Genomic DNA, 18,609 nt, shown 5'->3' on the forward strand with positions numbered 1-18,609 from the left:
AAGTGAAACCTTTCATCTCGTCGGCAGATCTCAAACTGGCAATACAATCTTTAGTTAGTTCAAGGATTGAATACGGATGTACAACCTTAGCAGGTCTACCAAAAATGTCCACGGCACCACTAAAAGCATGCCTCAATGCAGCTGCAAGGCTCATCACTGGTTCGAGGAAATTCGACCATATTCCACCACACCTAAAAGCGTTAAACTGGCTACCATATGAAGCCAGAATCCAATTTAAAATGGCATGTATCACCCACAAAGCACTCCATTACAAAACACCGAGATACCTGGCCCAGAAGATTGAGATCTCGGGAGGTTGCAGACCAGCCAGGAGTGCCAAGGAGCTGCTGCTGAGGCCACCCATCTTCAGGAAGAAGAAAACATACGACAGAGCGTTCTCTGGGGCAGCCCCCAGAGTTTGGAACTCACTCCCTCCGAATATCAGGAAAATTACTAACATATCTTCATTCAAAAAGGAAGCTAGGATCTTCCTAATGAGTAAGTTCCTGACATAGTCAAGTACGGACTTCACCGCCACCGCATCTGAAAGGTGCCAAAACGGATCATCGAATGGAATCAAGAATCAATGTCCAGTAAACGAAAACAATCTAGAGGCGCTACACCCGCTTAGAACTAGAGGAAGATTGCACAAACAAAGCCAAGTCAGAACGGTTTATACAGGAATACAGCATTCAATATAGTAGGATATTGAATAACATTTATGACAACTTGGGGGATAGACGCAGATTGAAAAATATAGAACTGTGTAATCCCGGTGTTAGTACTAACCTAATTTTTAACAAACTATTGTTCATAGTCAGAATATATCTCTTGTTAATACTAGCCTAATTGTATCAAACTAGTGTACATAGTCAAAATATATCTCGTGTTTGACATATGCCGAATCTACCTCATATCAGTGTGATAGGCTTACTATTTAGAGTTATAATTACCTACCTCATTCCCTATATGGTAGTGCTATGTGAATTGTAGCAGTATGTTACGCCTACTATATGGAGCTATAACTACCTACCTCTTTCCCTATATGGTAATGCTATGTGAATTGTATTTCTAATCTACCTCATGTATATGTATCTGTGAAGCGCTCTGATACCCAAGGGTCACGTTCGCGCTATATAAAACTTTCTAAATAAAAAACAAAAAAAAAAAACAAAGATGCCTTGAAATTCTTTGTTTATCTTGTTACATTCGCTGGTGCTTCATAGGCAGAGGTCAAATGTCAGGCTATGTCTTGTGACAAATGACTGCTTATTCTTTTAACATTGGATTGGTGTTTATTTTTTTTCTCTGACTGCTAAGTGAGGAGAGTTTTTAAAGTGAATTATGGGACAATGTTGCTGAGGTATAGAAAGTGTGAAAGCAAAGGCTAGGGGATGCTGTTTTTCTGCAACACATAGCAACATTTAAATATCTGTAAACGAACTGTATCATTCAGCAGTTAGGGAAGCAATACTAAAGCACATTTCTGTAAGTGTGCTGGAAAATGAATTTTAATTGTATCAAAACAAATCAATCCACTTTACTTGGTGAAGTACAATGATAAATATTCACAGAAACCCGATTTCTACACATCATAATTTGAGTGCTGTATATTTTTATCACTAAAACTGCATGTCTGTGAAAGTTTGTTGCCATTTCAATGAAGAATGTGCTGCCTGTAAATGACAATGAATGCTTTAGTTACATTAAAAAATCGCCCCTGCTCATGTCCATCAACGGTACGGTGGTCACAAATGCTCGTCGTTTTAAAAAGTATATTGGGAACCACTGGGTTAGATCATCTATTAGCTCCAGTAAAACCTGCATGCTTAACCTACACTTCCCATATATTTCCTTCTCCCATTTTTCAAAAAGTGTGACACTTTCTGAATACTTCCTCCCTTATCCTTCTTCCTTATTGGATTCCCAAAGTGCACTTACACCTCACCATTGCCTTCATTCTGAAAAAGATGTACTACACTCTAAGCTTCCTTTTATAGTTTGTACCTGGTTAGCATTAGCTTTTACTTGGTGGTAAATTGCACTTGCTAAATGCCTGTTCTGCACTTGTTCAGTAATTGCAAATGTGTTGTACATATAATTTGTGAATCGTTATTTGGGAATCGCTACTTGGAATTCGCAAATGTAATACCAATTCGCCATTAATTTGGATCGCTATGCTAAATTGCTGAACACATGATTTTCTTGCTTTTATTTATAGCAGCACATGCAATTTGCGTTTGTTAATCTGGCAATGATGATCCCTGAATCACAAAACATTTGTAGATCAGGCCCTTAAATCATTATTTGGCTGCTTTGTGCGGTTCTCATTTCTGGGATTTTCTCACAAGAAGCACATTTGAAATGTAAAAAGGATGTGCACTCTTGTCTATCCGTCATCTAGTATGCATTTGGATTGCAGGAATTAATTTCAAATATCTGTAATTTATCTTCTGAAGGTCAATATCCTCCAAGAGCCAAACTCGTAATCCAGAGGCAGCTATCATTACTATCAGACAATGAACAAGCAGATATTTTTGAGCGTGTTCAGGTAATGTTTTTTTTACTTTTGTTTTTTGACTGTAAGACTTGTATTTCATTTCTTTTCGCCGTAAATCTGCAATGAAATGTGATTAAAATGTGAAAGATCTATGTATTTGATTTATTGTGCACCTTTTTAAAAATATTTATGCTGGTTGAAAATGGTCAACCACCAAACTTTGGGATGAAAATTATTCATTTGGTTTTTTCTCTATTGCATCAGTCATATTGTGATACAAGGGAAACAGCCAACCAAATAATCTTTTTGTTGTTCACAAATACCACATCACTTTGTGTCACTAAGTATGGTTGTGTTTTATCTCAGAATGTACAGTCCTTTCTTTTTCCATGTTCTAAGCATGAAAAATCATGGTCCAAAGAAATGCAATTGAGGACTGCTAAACAAAACGAAAGGAAATATCAAAGCCGGCGCCAAAACATAGAGGCCAATTTACAAAAGCATTTTATTTTAGTACAGGAAGTAGTACAAAGGGAGTACTGTTTTATGTACTCTTACATTCGTTTGTGAATCGGCCATCAAACGTCAAACTCTCTACTAGTAAAAATTCAAAGAGTGCATAGTCCTTTCTACTAATTGCACATGAATATTCCTAGAATAGTCCCATTAGAGATGTTTCAGGGCCAATTCACAAAGGCATGTAAGGGTAAGTCAAAGAGTAGTGCAGGAGTACTACTTTATTTACTTCAACATGCCTTTATAACCAGGTCCTTAAGATCTTTGAGTAATAAAATTAAACTACAATCTAAACAAAACACAGATAAAGCTAATTTGTACAACCAAAACTACATTTTTATACTCAGAATAAGGAGTCTGTAGACCGATTTTTAGACTTATTTTTAAAAATATTTGTTTAGTGGATACACCAAGAACCTGTGGGATTCAAACTGTGGTTCACAGACTGGTGGAGTAGCAGCAAAGGTATTTTGAAAATACACTGATTATTCAGGTGAACCAAGAACCAGAGATAACAAATATTTGCAATGCAATAGGTCTTGCATTGACGCGAGTTTGAGCTGTTGACATTGCAAACAACAATGCCTTTTTTTTGTTTTCTCTTTAGAAACATAAATAAAAGGCATTGTTATTTACAATGCCAATAGCTTAAACTCTGCTAACTGCGAGACCTATTGCACTGCAAATGCTTGTTGTGTAGTGGTACCAGTAGTGAGCCCCTCCATGACTCTGGGACAGCTGACCTCATCATATATCTTATCCTGCTCAGCTGAGCAGAGGCTTGCAGTAACTACTCCAGTGTGTCTCACTCAGCAGTCCATTTTTCTATGCAGACTGTCACCATCAGGATACAGTCTAGGGTAAATAGTCCCTCACACCCTTGTGGAAACTGGTAGTCAGAAGCTTTGCATCACAGAGGTCCTCCTTCACCCTGTTGGATGCAACCTCCTTTAGTCATTGAAAACCTCACAAACACTTCATACAGCTCTTTCAGACATGTTTTGTTGATGCTGGGTGACTGCCCCAAAAAGACTTTGTGATGCTTCTTCTCTCAGGGCTAATCAAAACGCTGGCACAACAACCTTCACACTTGCCAAATCGGGGCTAGGTTTTGTCTGTAGCGCCTTTAGCGAAACATAAGTCAGGAGAGGAAACACAACTGTTCTTCAAAGATACCCCAGTCACCTATCCTTGCACACACTACTTTAATTCGATACGAAAAAGCAAAGTCTGTATCAGGGATCTGCAGTTCTCTTAGCCCATCTGGAAGGCGACTCCTGTCCTTCATTTTATATACGGTACCAACACAACAATATCAAAATACATTCTGCTGTACCTATTGGTTTAAAACAGCACACTAACTCCTTGAACATTTCTGACATACACTGAAGGTATGACCACATAGAAAGGCTATACGTGCGTACACAGCAAAGTAATGTAGAGTGCAGCTGTACTTCTCACTTGACAAGGGCGAAGCCAGTAGGCCTCTCACCTCAGGTATCAGTAAAGGGACTCCGCTCCCTTCTAGTAATAAATCAGGCTGCCACCTCTGGCAATACCTTACAATCCAGTGAGAGGACATTGGTTCCTCTCTCTACAGAAGTCACATTATTGCGTCCCTCTATACCACAGATCCAGACGGAGTTACTGCGCTTTACAGCGCCTACAAACCGCAGCTCTCAGCACACAAGCACGATTCCCTTCTGTGTCAAGAACATCACAAAAAAAGCATAAACTCACCTATGCGCCCAGTAAGAGCAGAGGCTCATGCCTGCAAATCATAGAAGGGGCATTGCCTAGCCAGCAACCTGCTTAAGCAGCCTCCTGCCCTTGTACTGGAAAGGACTATTCAGCACCCTACCAAAACCGGAGAGCACTGCATCCAGACCCACAGGCCATCCTGCGATACCCGTTGAACCCACTCAAGTTGCTACTACTTCCAACACCCTGTAGCTCATAAGTCTGACATGTTCAATTCCTTACCTGTGGTGTGGTCAAGCCCCTAAGCCTGGCTGCCCAGTAGCTCGGGATAGCTGTATTCGGCGTAGCTCTCCTCAGTGGGGTCCCGAAGGGCTAGTTCCAGCCTCACTGTCCGCCGTTTCTTGGCGGGGGCCCGGACTGAGGCTCCCTCGAAGTCCCAGGCGGTCGGTGCTGCTCCACACAAAGTGAACTGGACGTCGCTCCTTGCTGCTCTTGGACTGGATGTGTTCCTAGATCGAGCTGGGGTGCCTCGAGCTGCTGCAGCGGGCCCCGACGTCTTTCGTCCACCTCATGTCCCGGTGAGGGCGCAGCACACAGCACGGAGGTCTCACGCTGCTTTTCTAGCACTTGTCTGGCCTCTCCCTTCACCTCATCGTCCACAATAACCACCGGGGTGGCAGGAAGACTGACGAAGGGCACCGGGCGCGGCTCAGCCATCTCTGTCTGCAGCTTCCAGACTGTAAACAGTTAGTAAAGTTAAAGACAAACCCCAACACCTCTTTTTCAAGTACTACTTGCCTCTGCCGCCATTTTGGGACCCACATAAATAACCAGCAGACTCAGGGGCGTTGATTGTGATCTGCTGATTGTCAGCATCTTGGTTACTGGAGGATGCCAGCAGTTGGATGGCTGCAAAGCCCAGCAGCAGTACACCAGCTATCTGCCGTCTTTCCGTAACAGAAAGTAGGTTATAGGTGTCCGGGTGAAATGAGTAGTTTAGGGCTTAAACTTGGCTAAATCACTAACACCTGGCTCCCACAGAGTAGGGGGCAGCCCATCTGCAAAGTGCATCTGAACCTCATCTGGGTCAACAAGAGCTATGCAAATACTATACTATATACATTTCGACCAGGCCTATTGTATATTCGAAATCTGCTCATGTTCTGCACCTGTTAGCTCCTCACTCGCACCTCACATGTGACCCTCTACCGACTACCCCCAGCAGCTTCACAGCCATCAGACGACTTTATTTTCAGTGGTGTATAAATTAATGACTCACATTTAATAACTGAAATATCATACGTTTCCCTTGTACTATCCTATCGGCAGCCTGCCAGGGAAGCACTCAGGGGGGCCCGGGCCATTACCGCTTGCTAGGCTATTAGCGCACCAATTAGCTGCTATTACATCGACTGCCTGCACTTGTGTTTTGAATCTGTCTTCACTTTATGTTCCCAAACAGACCATTGTCCTTGCTTGTACGGTGACATGTGGTTTCTTTGCTACGCTCCTGGGGCCTGGGTAACTGCACGAGGAGCAGGCAGGGTTGCGGTCTAATAGGAGATCACACGTAGGCTGGTAGGTATCTTCATAAAGAGCAGGCACTTGCATGAAGAGCAGGCGTAGGCACCTTTATGATGTGTATGGAGAGGCTGGGCTGAAAGGGGAAGAGGTATAGGCCAGCAAGGGGGCCAGGCACTGAGTGGACAGTGGGTGGGGAAGGCAGGCACTTGCAAGAGAAGCAGGCATAGCCTAAAAACCTGCACGAGCAGACAGGTCTTGGGACTAACAGGGCAGCAGACAAGGCCCGAGGATAAGCAAGAAAAGCACAGAGGGAGTAGGTACTTGCAGGAGGAGCAGCAGGGTGGTGTTCTCATTCTATAAATATTATGCGGGGCTGAGGTTATTGGTTTAAAGTGGCTCCAGAAGCAGGGATCGAGTGGCGATGAAGTAAACGGGACACCTGCATGGGGAGCAGGCAGTGATTTGGTGGCTGAGAAGAGGGGCACACATGATGTGCAGGCAGAGCAAACACGCATGGGTCAAGTACCGTTGGGAGGAACAGGCAGTACTGTGACTGCAGGGAAGTAGAGACGGAGTAAAGCCATGTTGGGGCAATGGCATTCATGGATGGATTACAAAAGCCCTGCATGGGCGAAGGACAGGCAGGAACGCAGCTGTTCGCTCTTCACTGCATTCAGATTTTAATTCCCAACCGGTACCCCAGAGGCCATTTCCTGGTTTGCACTAGGGCCCGTGCCACCCTTGCCGGGTCAGTAAAAGGGAGCAGGTGGAGGGCAGGAACACGCATGAGGAGCAGCCGGAGGGAAACCGAGAGAGGTTAAAAAACACTGGCGTTTTGCCGAGAAATTACGTTTCTAGTCCGGCGGAGCCTGAGTGGGGCCTGGAGACCTATCCAGGAGCAGAGAGGAGAGAGCCACCAATAATCTGATTAAAACCAATTACAGCGAGATTATAAAGGCAAGTGCTGGAACTGTACAGAGAGGAGAGCAGGGCTAGGGGAGAGGGAGGCTGGGAGCAGAGAGAGAGGAGACGGACAGCAGGGACAGAGGAACGCTGAGAGCAGAGACAGGGGAGGCCAGGGGAAGAGACAGAGCAGAGACAGAAGTAAAGTGAGAGTCAATAAAAACAAAGGGAGATGGGGCAGTTGAGGGCTGAGAGCAGAGATCGAGAGAGACACAGAGCAGATAGTAGGTAACGTGAACACAGAGTGGGACAGCGGCCTGAGAGTGACGCCCTGGACAAACACACTGTGAGACCGAGAGAATGGACAGAGGGCAGTAAAGACACGGGTCTATGAGAGGCGGCAGTATAGAAAGTTCATAGTTAAAGCAGAAATGGTTCAGTGATAAAACACAAGAGAAAAGGCAAACGGAGCAGGAACTGGGAAATAAGCCTCGCCAGGCAGTCACAGTTTATTTTTGCATCTCGCCTTCACTTTAAAGTGAAAGCCAGATGCAAAAATAAACATGCCGCAGAGCTTGTCTTTATGGGGCCATGTGCTTGAAACACATGGCCCCAAAAAGAATAGAATCCTTTTGCTACGGGAGTAAGTCAGGTGAGCCCGTCCAAGTGGGACGGCTCAAAGAGAGAAAACTATACGTCACAAAGTGCACTTCCCCAGTGGCGGGCCTCCGGTTAGCATAAATGGTGATGCCGGCCAATGGGAAAGAGGGGTGGGGCTTAAAGCCTGATACTCAAAGCCCCTCTAAATCATAAAATCTCGCCAGTTAGACTGCGCATGCGCAGCCTACGCAGGCGAGACCTAAAAACTAGATACAGGAAAGAAAATTCCTGCAAACTCTCCTGTAACCTCATCCAAAAAAAGAACATTTCGATAGATACATCTCCCGGTGGATTCCTCACCTTGTGAATATCCCCCTTGCGTCAGCAACGTTCGGAAAATTCTTCGTAGCACGCCGGCGTGGACGACGTCATAGGAGCATGGCATCGCGCGCGACTCCGTCTGACGTCACCGACTCCTTATTAGGCCTACGTCGGCGTGATGACATCAGTTCCCTTTTTTCCGCGTCGTTGACGCTAACGGTTTCTGGGATCTTCTGAGATTCAGATAGTGACTGTGTATCTATTTTGTGTGTTTCTGTTTCTGTTCTTAGTCGAAGATGTCGTCGAGGAAGACGGGGTTCAAGCAGTGCGGCTCTTGTGCCCGGATGATGTCGATTACCGATCCACACGAAGATTGCTTATGGTGTCTGGGTTCGGATCATGATGTCAAGGGCTGTCGATCCTGCTTTAAGATGAATCCAAAGGCTCTGCGAGAACGGGAGGCAAAACTTCTGCTGGCCAAAGTTAAAGGTAAAGAAGCCAAGAGATCTTCGAGATCAAGATCTAGACGCCCCAGCTCGAAGCCGAAGTCAAGGTCGAGGTCGAGAGCGAGGGCCAGATCGGAGTTGGCATCGAAGTCGGCTTCTGGACATGCTTCGGGATCCTCGAAGAAAAAACACAAGACGAAGAAGCATAGCCAGACCCTCCAGGATATCGCTATTTCGCGATTTGCCGCGAAATCGGCACTTTTGTAAAAATGCCGCGATTTTTTCAAAAGTGCCCGCGAAATCGGCACTTTTGAAGAAATCGCTGTATTTTTACAAAACCATGCCACTATATCCTGGGGGTCTGAAAAAGTGGGGTCGGAAGATGTCCCCCCAGATCCTCGGAGGTGGGAGGCATGCAGGTGCGGGCCCAGCGCTGCTCGGCTTTTAATCCTGCTCGGAGCTCTGGTAAACAAGTGACAGTTACAAATCCTACACGTGCTATTAGGATCGTAAACTGCAGACAAATATCAAAGTTAAATTCAAGGGGGAAGTTTGTGGTCGCTGCATTCTTACCCTACACAACAGAAACTTTGAAGAGAACACCTTTTCGGTTGAAGCAGCTTTTATGCAAAGATATAGTGGGAAAGGAACAACTTGCATACTTCAGACAGCAAACGTGTATGAGGCAGTTCATGTTGCTCACAGAACATGAAAGACTTTGCAAGGCCAAAGTTAAGACAAGTGCACGAAAAATATACTTACCAGCAGGATCCGTGAAACTGAAAGGGCTGCCAAATCAAAGAAAATATCAATTTAAGCAGATCAACAAGGTAATGTCAGCAAGGCATCCATTCACGGTGGATGCAATGTCGAGGCTGTGTATCAACAGTACGGAGATGGCGTGAATCAACAGCAAGCTGATCGTTCAACAGAAAAGCAGTTAGATTTGACCCAGTCTAATGAAGGACTATACGCCCACACATAAGCGCCTGCAATATCAGCTGTGCTGGAAGTTATGCTTATGTGTACCAAGGCTAACTCATACTCGAGCCACACACAAATGCAATCTGCCACCAAGGTCTTCGAGAATTCACGCCCATTATGGGTTTAAGAAGTTTTAAACTAAACAGCCTATGCCTGTGTTCGCCATAAATCATTACATTCTCAACCCCTTACGCAACCACACCATGTCCATGTATTTTTTTAAAAAGGGGTATGAATTACATGATTGCCATGAAAGCCGAAGCACTCTGAAAACATTTGTAATTTAAGACTTTAGCTCTCCTTTCACTCCATGTAGCCATTTACACAAACTATAATCATCAACACTGGGAGAATAATCTCCTTCAGCCTTGGATATCAAGTTACTCACCTGCATGCAAGATCTTTGTATAGAAAAGCTTGCAGATTCAAAATGTTGCTCATCCACCTCTCATGATGGGTCATACACGTACCCTCACAGCCTTATCCCCAAAAGCCTCTTATCTGGAACTACCAACACTGTACTGTACACACATTATCATACCATAAAGCCCAATGATTCGAAGCTAGGGGCATATAACTGAGGTAAAGTGTTGATTTTGTCTGGGTTCGGATCATGATGTCAAGGGCTGTCGATCCTGCTTTAAGATGAATCCAAAGGCTCTGCGAGAACGGGAGGCAAAACTTCTGCTGGCCAAAGTTAAAGGTAAAGAAGCCAAGAGATCTTCGAGATCAAGATCTAGACGCCCCAGCTCGAAGCCGAAGTCAAGGTCGAGGTCGAGAGCGAGGGCCAGATCGGAGTTGGCATCGAAGTCGGCTTCTGGACATGCTTCGGGATCCTCGAAGAAAAAACACAAGACGAAGAAGCATAGCCAGACCCTCCAGGATATCGCTATTTCGCGATTTGCCGCGAAATCGGCACTTTTGTAAAAATGCCGCGATTTTTTCAAAAGTGCCCGCGAAATCGGCACTTTTGAAGAAATCGCTGTATTTTTACAAAACCATGCCACTATATCCTGGGGGTCTGAAAAAGTGGGGTCGGAAGATGTCCCCCCAGATCCTCGGAGGTGGGAGGCATGCAGGTGCGGGCCCAGCGCTGCTCGGCTTTTAATCCTGCTCGGAGCTCTGGTAAACAAGTGACAGTTACAAATCCTACACGTGCTATTAGGATCGTAAACTGCAGACAAATATCAAAGTTAAATTCAAGGGGGAAGTTTGTGGTCGCTGCATTCTTACCCTACACAACAGAAACTTTGAAGAGAACACCTTTTCGGTTGAAGCAGCTTTTATGCAAAGATATAGTGGGAAAGGAACAACTTGCATACTTCAGACAGCAAACGTGTATGAGGCAGTTCATGTTGCTCACAGAACATGAAAGACTTTGCAAGGCCAAAGTTAAGACAAGTGCACGAAAAATATACTTACCAGCAGGATCCGTGAAACTGAAAGGGCTGCCAAATCAAAGAAAATATCAATTTAAGCAGATCAACAAGGTAATGTCAGCAAGGCATCCATTCACGGTGGATGCAATGTCGAGGCTGTGTATCAACAGTACGGAGATGGCGTGAATCAACAGCAAGCTGATCGTTCAACAGAAAAGCAGTTAGATTTGACCCAGTCTAATGAAGGACTATACGCCCACACATAAGCGCCTGCAATATCAGCTGTGCTGGAAGTTATGCTTATGTGTACCAAGGCTAACTCATACTCGAGCCACACACAAATGCAATCTGCCACCAAGGTCTTCGAGAATTCACGCCCATTATGGGTTTAAGAAGTTTTAAACTAAACAGCCTATGCCTGTGTTCGCCATAAATCATTACATTCTCAACCCCTTACGCAACCACACCATGTCCATGTATTTTTTTAAAAAGGGGTATGAATTACATGATTGCCATGAAAGCCGAAGCACTCTGAAAACATTTGTAATTTAAGACTTTAGCTCTCCTTTCACTCCATGTAGCCATTTACACAAACTATAATCATCAACACTGGGAGAATAATCTCCTTCAGCCTTGGATATCAAGTTACTCACCTGCATGCAAGATCTTTGTATAGAAAAGCTTGCAGATTCAAAATGTTGCTCATCCACCTCTCATGATGGGTCATACACGTACCCTCACAGCCTTATCCCCAAAAGCCTCTTATCTGGAACTACCAACACTGTACTGTACACACATTATCATACCATAAAGCCCAATGATTCGAAGCTAGGGGCATATAACTGAGGTAAAGTGTTGATTTTGTCTGGGTTCGGATCATGATGTCAAGGGCTGTCGATCCTGCTTTAAGATGAATCCAAAGGCTCTGCGAGAACGGGAGGCAAAACTTCTGCTGGCCAAAGTTAAAGGTAAAGAAGCCAAGAGATCTTCGAGATCAAGATCTAGACGCCCCAGCTCGAAGCCGAAGTCAAGGTCGAGGTCGAGAGCGAGGGCCAGATCGGAGTTGGCATCGAAGTCGGCTTCTGGACATGCTTCGGGATCCTCGAAGAAAAAACACAAGACGAAGAAGCATAGCCAGACCCTCCAGGATATCGCTATTTCGCGATTTGCCGCGAAATCGGCACTTTTGTAAAAATGCCGCGATTTTTTCAAAAGTGCCCGCGAAATCGGCACTTTTGAAGAAATCGCTGTATTTTTACAAAACCATGCCACTATATCCTGGGGGTCTGAAAAAGTGGGGTCGGAAGATGTCCCCCCAGATCCTCGGAGGTGGGAGGCATGCAGGTGCGGGCCCAGCGCTGCTCGGCTTTTAATCCTGCTCGGAGCTCTGGTAAACAAGTGACAGTTACAAATCCTACACGTGCTATTAGGATCGTAAACTGCAGACAAATATCAAAGTTAAATTCAAGGGGGAAGTTTGTGGTCGCTGCATTCTTACCCTACACAACAGAAACTTTGAAGAGAACACCTTTTCGGTTGAAGCAGCTTTTATGCAAAGATATAGTGGGAAAGGAACAACTTGCATACTTCAGACAGCAAACGTGTATGAGGCAGTTCATGTTGCTCACAGAACATGAAAGACTTTGCAAGGCCAAAGTTAAGACAAGTGCACGAAAAATATACTTACCAGCAGGATCCGTGAAACTGAAAGGGCTGCCAAATCAAAGAAAATATCAATTTAAGCAGATCAACAAGGTAATGTCAGCAAGGCATCCATTCACGGTGGATGCAATGTCGAGGCTGTGTATCAACAGTACGGAGATGGCGTGAATCAACAGCAAGCTGATCGTTCAACAGAAAAGCAGTTAGATTTGACCCAGTCTAATGAAGGACTATACGCCCACACATAAGCGCCTGCAATATCAGCTGTGCTGGAAGTTATGCTTATGTGTACCAAGGCTAACTCATACCCGAGCCACACACAAATGCAATCTGCCACCAAGGTCTTCGAGAATTCACGCCCATTATGGGTTTAAGAAGTTTTAAACTAAACAGCCTATGCCTGTGTTCGCCATAAATCATTACATTCTCAACCCCTTACGCAACCACACCATGTCCATGTATTTTTTTAAAAAGGGGTATGAATTACATGATTGCCATGAAAGCCGAAGCACTCTGAAAACATTTGTAATTTAAGACTTTAGCTCTCCTTTCACTCCATGTAGCCATTTACACAAACTATAATCATCAACACTGGGAGAATAATCTCCTTCAGCCTTGGATATCAAGTTACTCACCTGCATGCAAGATCTTTGTATAGAAAAGCTTGCAGATTCAAAATGTTGCTCATCCACCTCTCATGATGGGTCATACACGTACCCTCACAGCCTTATCCCCAAAAGCCTCTTATCTGGAACTACCAACACTGTACTGTACACACATTATCATACCATAAAGCCCAATGATTCGAAGCTAGGGGCATATAACTGAGGTAAAGTGTTGATTTTGTCCGTCAAACTAACCTCAATTGAGGACTAAAAAAAAAGTAGATCATTGCCCACCAAGGCTGGCTGGAGCTCAAACCTTTCCAATATACAAACAAAATTAGAGAAACACTATATTGTCAGAGCGCAGGCATACACAACCAAAATTAAGATGCAAGCTCTAGGAGAGCGACTATCAAAGCCAGACCAACTGGATGCTTCAATTCTAGTTATGTCACCACTTCGCTAATATTTAATTCCTATTCCGGACTGACTGCATATGCTCTGAAGAAGTTGGTAATAACGCAGAAGATAGTCCACCACATTAGCAGTGCATCTTTTAATCCGCGGAAACAAGTGGGATAGGAAGACATGTGCATGTGTACAACAACACTTTGTATCTTGCAATTTGATATATTTTTGCAAGGGGCAGCCCGAGCCCCCGGGCATGTGCAGTGTAGTCGTCCCTGTCAGCCGTGAAGCTACTCTCTGTGAAAAAGAGAAACATGCTTCCTGAACAAAATCATATAGTAGGCCAAGATCTGAAAAGAAAAAAAAGTGTCATGAGAAAATTGTGTCACTAGCACTAATATAAAATAAACAACAATCCGTGAGAACTGGAAACGGAAGCACGCTACGGGAACCTGTGATGGGTACTTAGAAATAATTATAGACTGTCTGTAACAGAATTTTTTAACAAGTAGCTAACGTGTGAGATCAATTAAGAACAGTTTTTAGATCTTGCACTGGATAGCAGTATCTGTCTGTTGAACACCTATTGTTTATACTAAATTGTATATACTTAGAAAAGTCATAGGGTCTCTCTTGCACGTGACTGAATGTGTTTATTGTTGAGGCTAACATTGATATAAAATCAAGCCTTCTGATTGGCTGAAGATTTTTTGGGAGCGAGTGCTCTGAATTGCTGGCTGCAGCGTGACTAGAGATATTCTGTACTCGGTTCCATGTCCTGAAAATTATTCTTCAAAAAGTATGTACTGGGGAAGGGTAGAGATACCCTGAGCATCTAGCTATTGGGAGCCCTAAATTATTATTTTTGAGTTGGTTATGTGTCCTGTGGTACTCCCTCAGTACTGGAGGCAACAAGGCAGGACAACACATTGGCGGCCTCAACTGCAATGTCATAAGTATGTAGGTCACACCAGAAATTAAATGAAAACGCCTAAACAAAAGTGAAGATAGTGTAATATTTCCTTTATTTGAGCCATCACTGTAAAACTAGAATTATCAATGTATTAACTATTCATGTGCTTACTGCATAAGAGAGGTGAAAGTACATTTACTGTAATAATGGATGCCTTTGTGCTGCCACATGATGCTGTCATTTCGATGGATGAATTAGGATATTGACACTCGACAGCTAGAAGCCACAATCCAGGTGGTAGGATGTCAGAATTTGCTTCTTCCAACAAGTCAATTTGACTGCGATCTTAGAATGGTCCATGTTTATCTTAGAGAAAGAATCACAATACGTTTCAGGCTAACCAAGCTTTTAAAAGGAAGTTTATAATCAGGGTTACTGGAATAATGTGGCAGTAGAAGGCTAAATTATGCAGTAGGGTTGAGTAAATTTGTTGACGCTAAAAGGCAAATTATGCGGTATAATGTAGCAAATTTGTCATTGGATTATGTCATTATTTCAGTACTTTTCAACTTGGTAATACTCTATGGGCATTGGATGCTCCTCATTAGTGCCAGTTTAACACCTCAATATAGCGATATAGCTTCATGTTGTTAAATAACTAAAAAAGCTAAGATATCTGTGTTTGTTGTAGGAAAAATGGCCAAATAAAATGCTGCAAAATTGCCGCTAAATTTCCATATTTGTGCCGCTAAATTTCCATTTATGTGCCGCTAAATTTTCGAATCCATGCCGCTATATCCTGGGGGGTCTGCATAGCTCTCGGCATCATTCGGTGTCGTCGGACTCGAAGAGGAAGTCTTCTCGAAGACATCATAAGGACTTTGTGTCTCCTTCTCCTGAAGGTGGAGCCTTGCCGGTATGGTCTCCAGAGCATTCTCCGGATCCGGAGCTTGAACCGAATCCGGTTTCGGGACAGTCTTCGGAGCATGAAGATCCTCAGACACCGACTCCGGAGGATGACCTGGATGGTCAAAAGGGTCAAGAGGAGCCGAATCCGGAGCAGCCTCCGTCTGAGTAGCAATTGGGTTCGTACCCTCCCTTTCCTGGTCCTGGTCAGGACCCTTCGCATTTCCTAAATGCCATGTTTGGTGTTTATGCGAGGGCAATGTACCCCTCTGGAGCACCTGCGGGTCCCATGGGTCCCTTGTCATATAACTTGGGTGTTCCCCAAGCTTATGCTCCGGCGCCTTTTGCTACTATTTATTCCGGCGCCAAATCCTCCTTAGCTCGGTTCGGCGCCGCCGAGGTCAGCGACTCCGCACACGGCTTCGCCGGATCCGGAATGACCTCGGGATTTGGATCGGTGTTCGACCCCGGTTCCGTCTTCTCAACCACCTGTTGCTCCAGTTCCTCGCTCGACGCCGGCTCCGACTCCGTCAGAGTCATTACCGGATCCGACAACTTCGGTTCGTCTGGAGTGGTCGAGGCGTAGAGCCCAGCGTCTCTTAGAGGAGAAGGAGTATGGGAAACCTGAAGTGGAGGAAGGCGAGCTTCAGGAGCATGAGGATTGCTTTGAGGATCTGCAAAGTGCAAGTAGCCGGGAAGTTTCTCCAGAAAGGGGGTTGCCTGTGGTTTCGGATGCACCCTCTAGGGATGTGATGCCATACTATGTAGTTATCAGAAAGGCTGCTGAATTGCTAAATTTGACTTTGCCTACAATGGAGCTTAAATCAAATATCCTCACGGAAGTCTTGCATTCGCCATCTTCGGTTGTTGAGCCGACTGTGCCATTCACTGAGGCTCTGACTGAACCGATTTTAGAGATTTGGAAAAAGCCTTTGTCTGCACCTGCAGTGTCCAGATCAGTGGCAAGACGTTATAGGGTGGCACCTGGTGACTCTGAGTTCTTGACTTCTCATCCTTCGCCGGAAAGTCTGGTGGTGCAGGCCGCTTGTTCGAACAGGTCTGAAGGCTCTTTTCCCCAGGTTCCTCGAGATAAGGACTCCAAGAAATTGGATCAAGCTGCTAAAAAGGTTTTCTCCGCGGGTAGCATGGCCTTGAAGTCTATTAATGCTACTTGCCTACTCGGAAGGTATGTTCATGCCTTAATGGATTCGGTGAAGCAGTTGTCAGCTAAGTTTCCGGAGGAAGACAGGAAAAACTTCAACGAGGTTGTCTTGGACACTCAGGAGGCGGCCCACCAGGTTATTCAGAGTGGCATGGACACGGCGGACTCTGTGGCTAGGGTGATGGGTTCTTCAGTGGCCACCAGAAGAGCGCTTGGCTAAAGTCTTCAGAGTTTTCCGCAGACGTTCAGGCTACTCTTATGGATTTGCCTTTTGATGGCATTGGCCTCTTTGGGAAGAAAGCGGATACAGCATTGGAGAGGTTCAAAGAAAGCCGGGCAACGGCTAGATCTTTGGGCCTGCAAGCAAAAGGCTCTACCACCAGGAAGTTCAGGGGCTTTGGGAGGTCCTCCTTTCGTCCCTTCAAACAAAGCCAACAATAGCAGCAACAACAGAACCTTCTGTATAAATCATACAGAGGTAGATAGAGGGGTCGTGGATGTGGACGTCAGGCCTCCTCCTCCTCTACTTCCTCCTCTAATACCCACCCCCCACCTACAACAGCAAAGCAGCCCTAGATCCGCCATTCCGGATCATGCGGATCCGGTAGGGGGTCGGCTTACTCATTTTCTACGGGATTGGGAATCGGTTACATCAGATCTTGTAGAAAATGGGTATGCACTTCCTTTTCAGGAGTTGCCTCCCAATTACCCTCCTTGCCAAGGTTATTGTTCGGAGGACCACCTGCTTCTCCTGCAGGAAGAAGTCCTGGCACTGTTCAGAAAGGGTGCGATAGAGGTGGTTCCAGAGCAGGAGAGGGGTCACGGGTTCTACTCCCGGTATTTCCTGATCCCCAAGAAGGATGGCAGGCTTCGGCCAATCCTGGTTCTCAGGATCTTGAACTTGTATCTGAAACAGGAAAAGTTCAAGATGCGCACTCTTGTGCACGTTCTTCAAGCGCTGTTGGAAGAAGACTGGATGGTGTCGATCGACTTGCAGGATGCTTATTTCCACATCCCCATCCTGAAGTTGCACAGGAAGTATCTCCGTTTTACTGTGGGGTCGCAACACTACCAGTTTACGGTCCTTCCATTTGGACCTACTACTGCGCCTCGAGTTTTCACCAAGGTGATGGCAGTGGTGGCAGCACATCTCAGGAGGTCGGGGATACCGGTATTCCCGTATCTGGACGACTGGCTGATCAAAGCGGAGTCACCAGAGAAGGTGCTCCATCATCTGCAAGAGACAACTCAGTTGTTGTACAGGTTGGGTTTTTCAATAAATGTACCCAAGTCTCACCTGGTGCCCTCCCAGCGCAACCTGTTCATAGGTGCGGTACTGGACACAACTGTATGTCGTGCATTTCACCACCTCAAAGGATTCGCGACATACAAGAGATGATTCCTTTATTCTACAATGGAGCGGTTGTTCCAGTCCTGAAGGTCCTTCGTCTGCTCGGTCTGATGGCTTTTTGCATTCTGTTGGTCAACCATGCACACTGGCACATGAGGGCACTCCAGTGGTGCCTCCGCAGGCAATGGTATCAGCACAATGGAGATCTCAGGGAGTCTGTGAGGATCTCCAGAGAAGCTGCAGCGGATCTGTCTTGGTGGGGCGTGGAAGGCAATCTGTCTCAAGGAAAGCCCTTCCAACTGCCTCCATCGGTGGCCACAGTGATAACGGATGCATCCACTCTAGGGTGGGGTGCTCATCTGGGGGATCTGGAAGTCAAAGGTCTTTGGTCTCCAGAGGAAAGGTTGCTTCACATCAACATTCTAAAGTTGCGGGCGATACGTCTGGCGCTCAAGGCCTTCCTCCCTTCCCGGTCAGTAGGTTCAAGTCCTGACGGACAACACGACCGCGATGTGGTATGTCAAGAAGCAGGGAGGAGTAGGGTCGCAGTGTCTCTGCAGAGAGGCTCTGCGTCTCTAGTCCTGGGTTCAGGACCATCAGATTTGTCTGGTGGCAAATCATCTGGCCGGAGTTCTGAACGTACGTGCAGACGTTCTCAGTCGGCAGTTCTCTGCCGATTACGAGTGGAGGCTCCATCCGGAGGTTGTTCACATCTTTCAGATGTGGGG

At 45.4% G+C, this 18,609-nt stretch overlaps 1 protein-coding gene across 3 annotated transcripts in view; it reads left to right on the plus strand.

The window, feature by feature from the left end:
* TBC1D4 (TBC1 domain family member 4) overlaps positions 1 to 18,609 on the plus strand; it is a 664,791-nt gene that overhangs the window by 452,334 nt on the left and 193,848 nt on the right. For all 3 annotated transcript variants that reach the window (XM_086934887.1, XM_086934888.1, XM_086934889.1), the window contains one exon: positions 2,460 to 2,551. In XM_086934887.1, coding sequence (XP_086791013.1) covers positions 2,460 to 2,551 — 92 coding nt within the window. The remainder of the gene's footprint in view (positions 1 to 2,459; positions 2,552 to 18,609) is intronic.

This window comes from Lissotriton vulgaris, chromosome 8 (assembly GCF_964263255.1).
Source record: "Lissotriton vulgaris chromosome 8, aLisVul1.2, whole genome shotgun sequence".
In the NCBI taxonomy this organism is placed as follows: Eukaryota; Metazoa; Chordata; class Amphibia; order Caudata; family Salamandridae; genus Lissotriton; species Lissotriton vulgaris.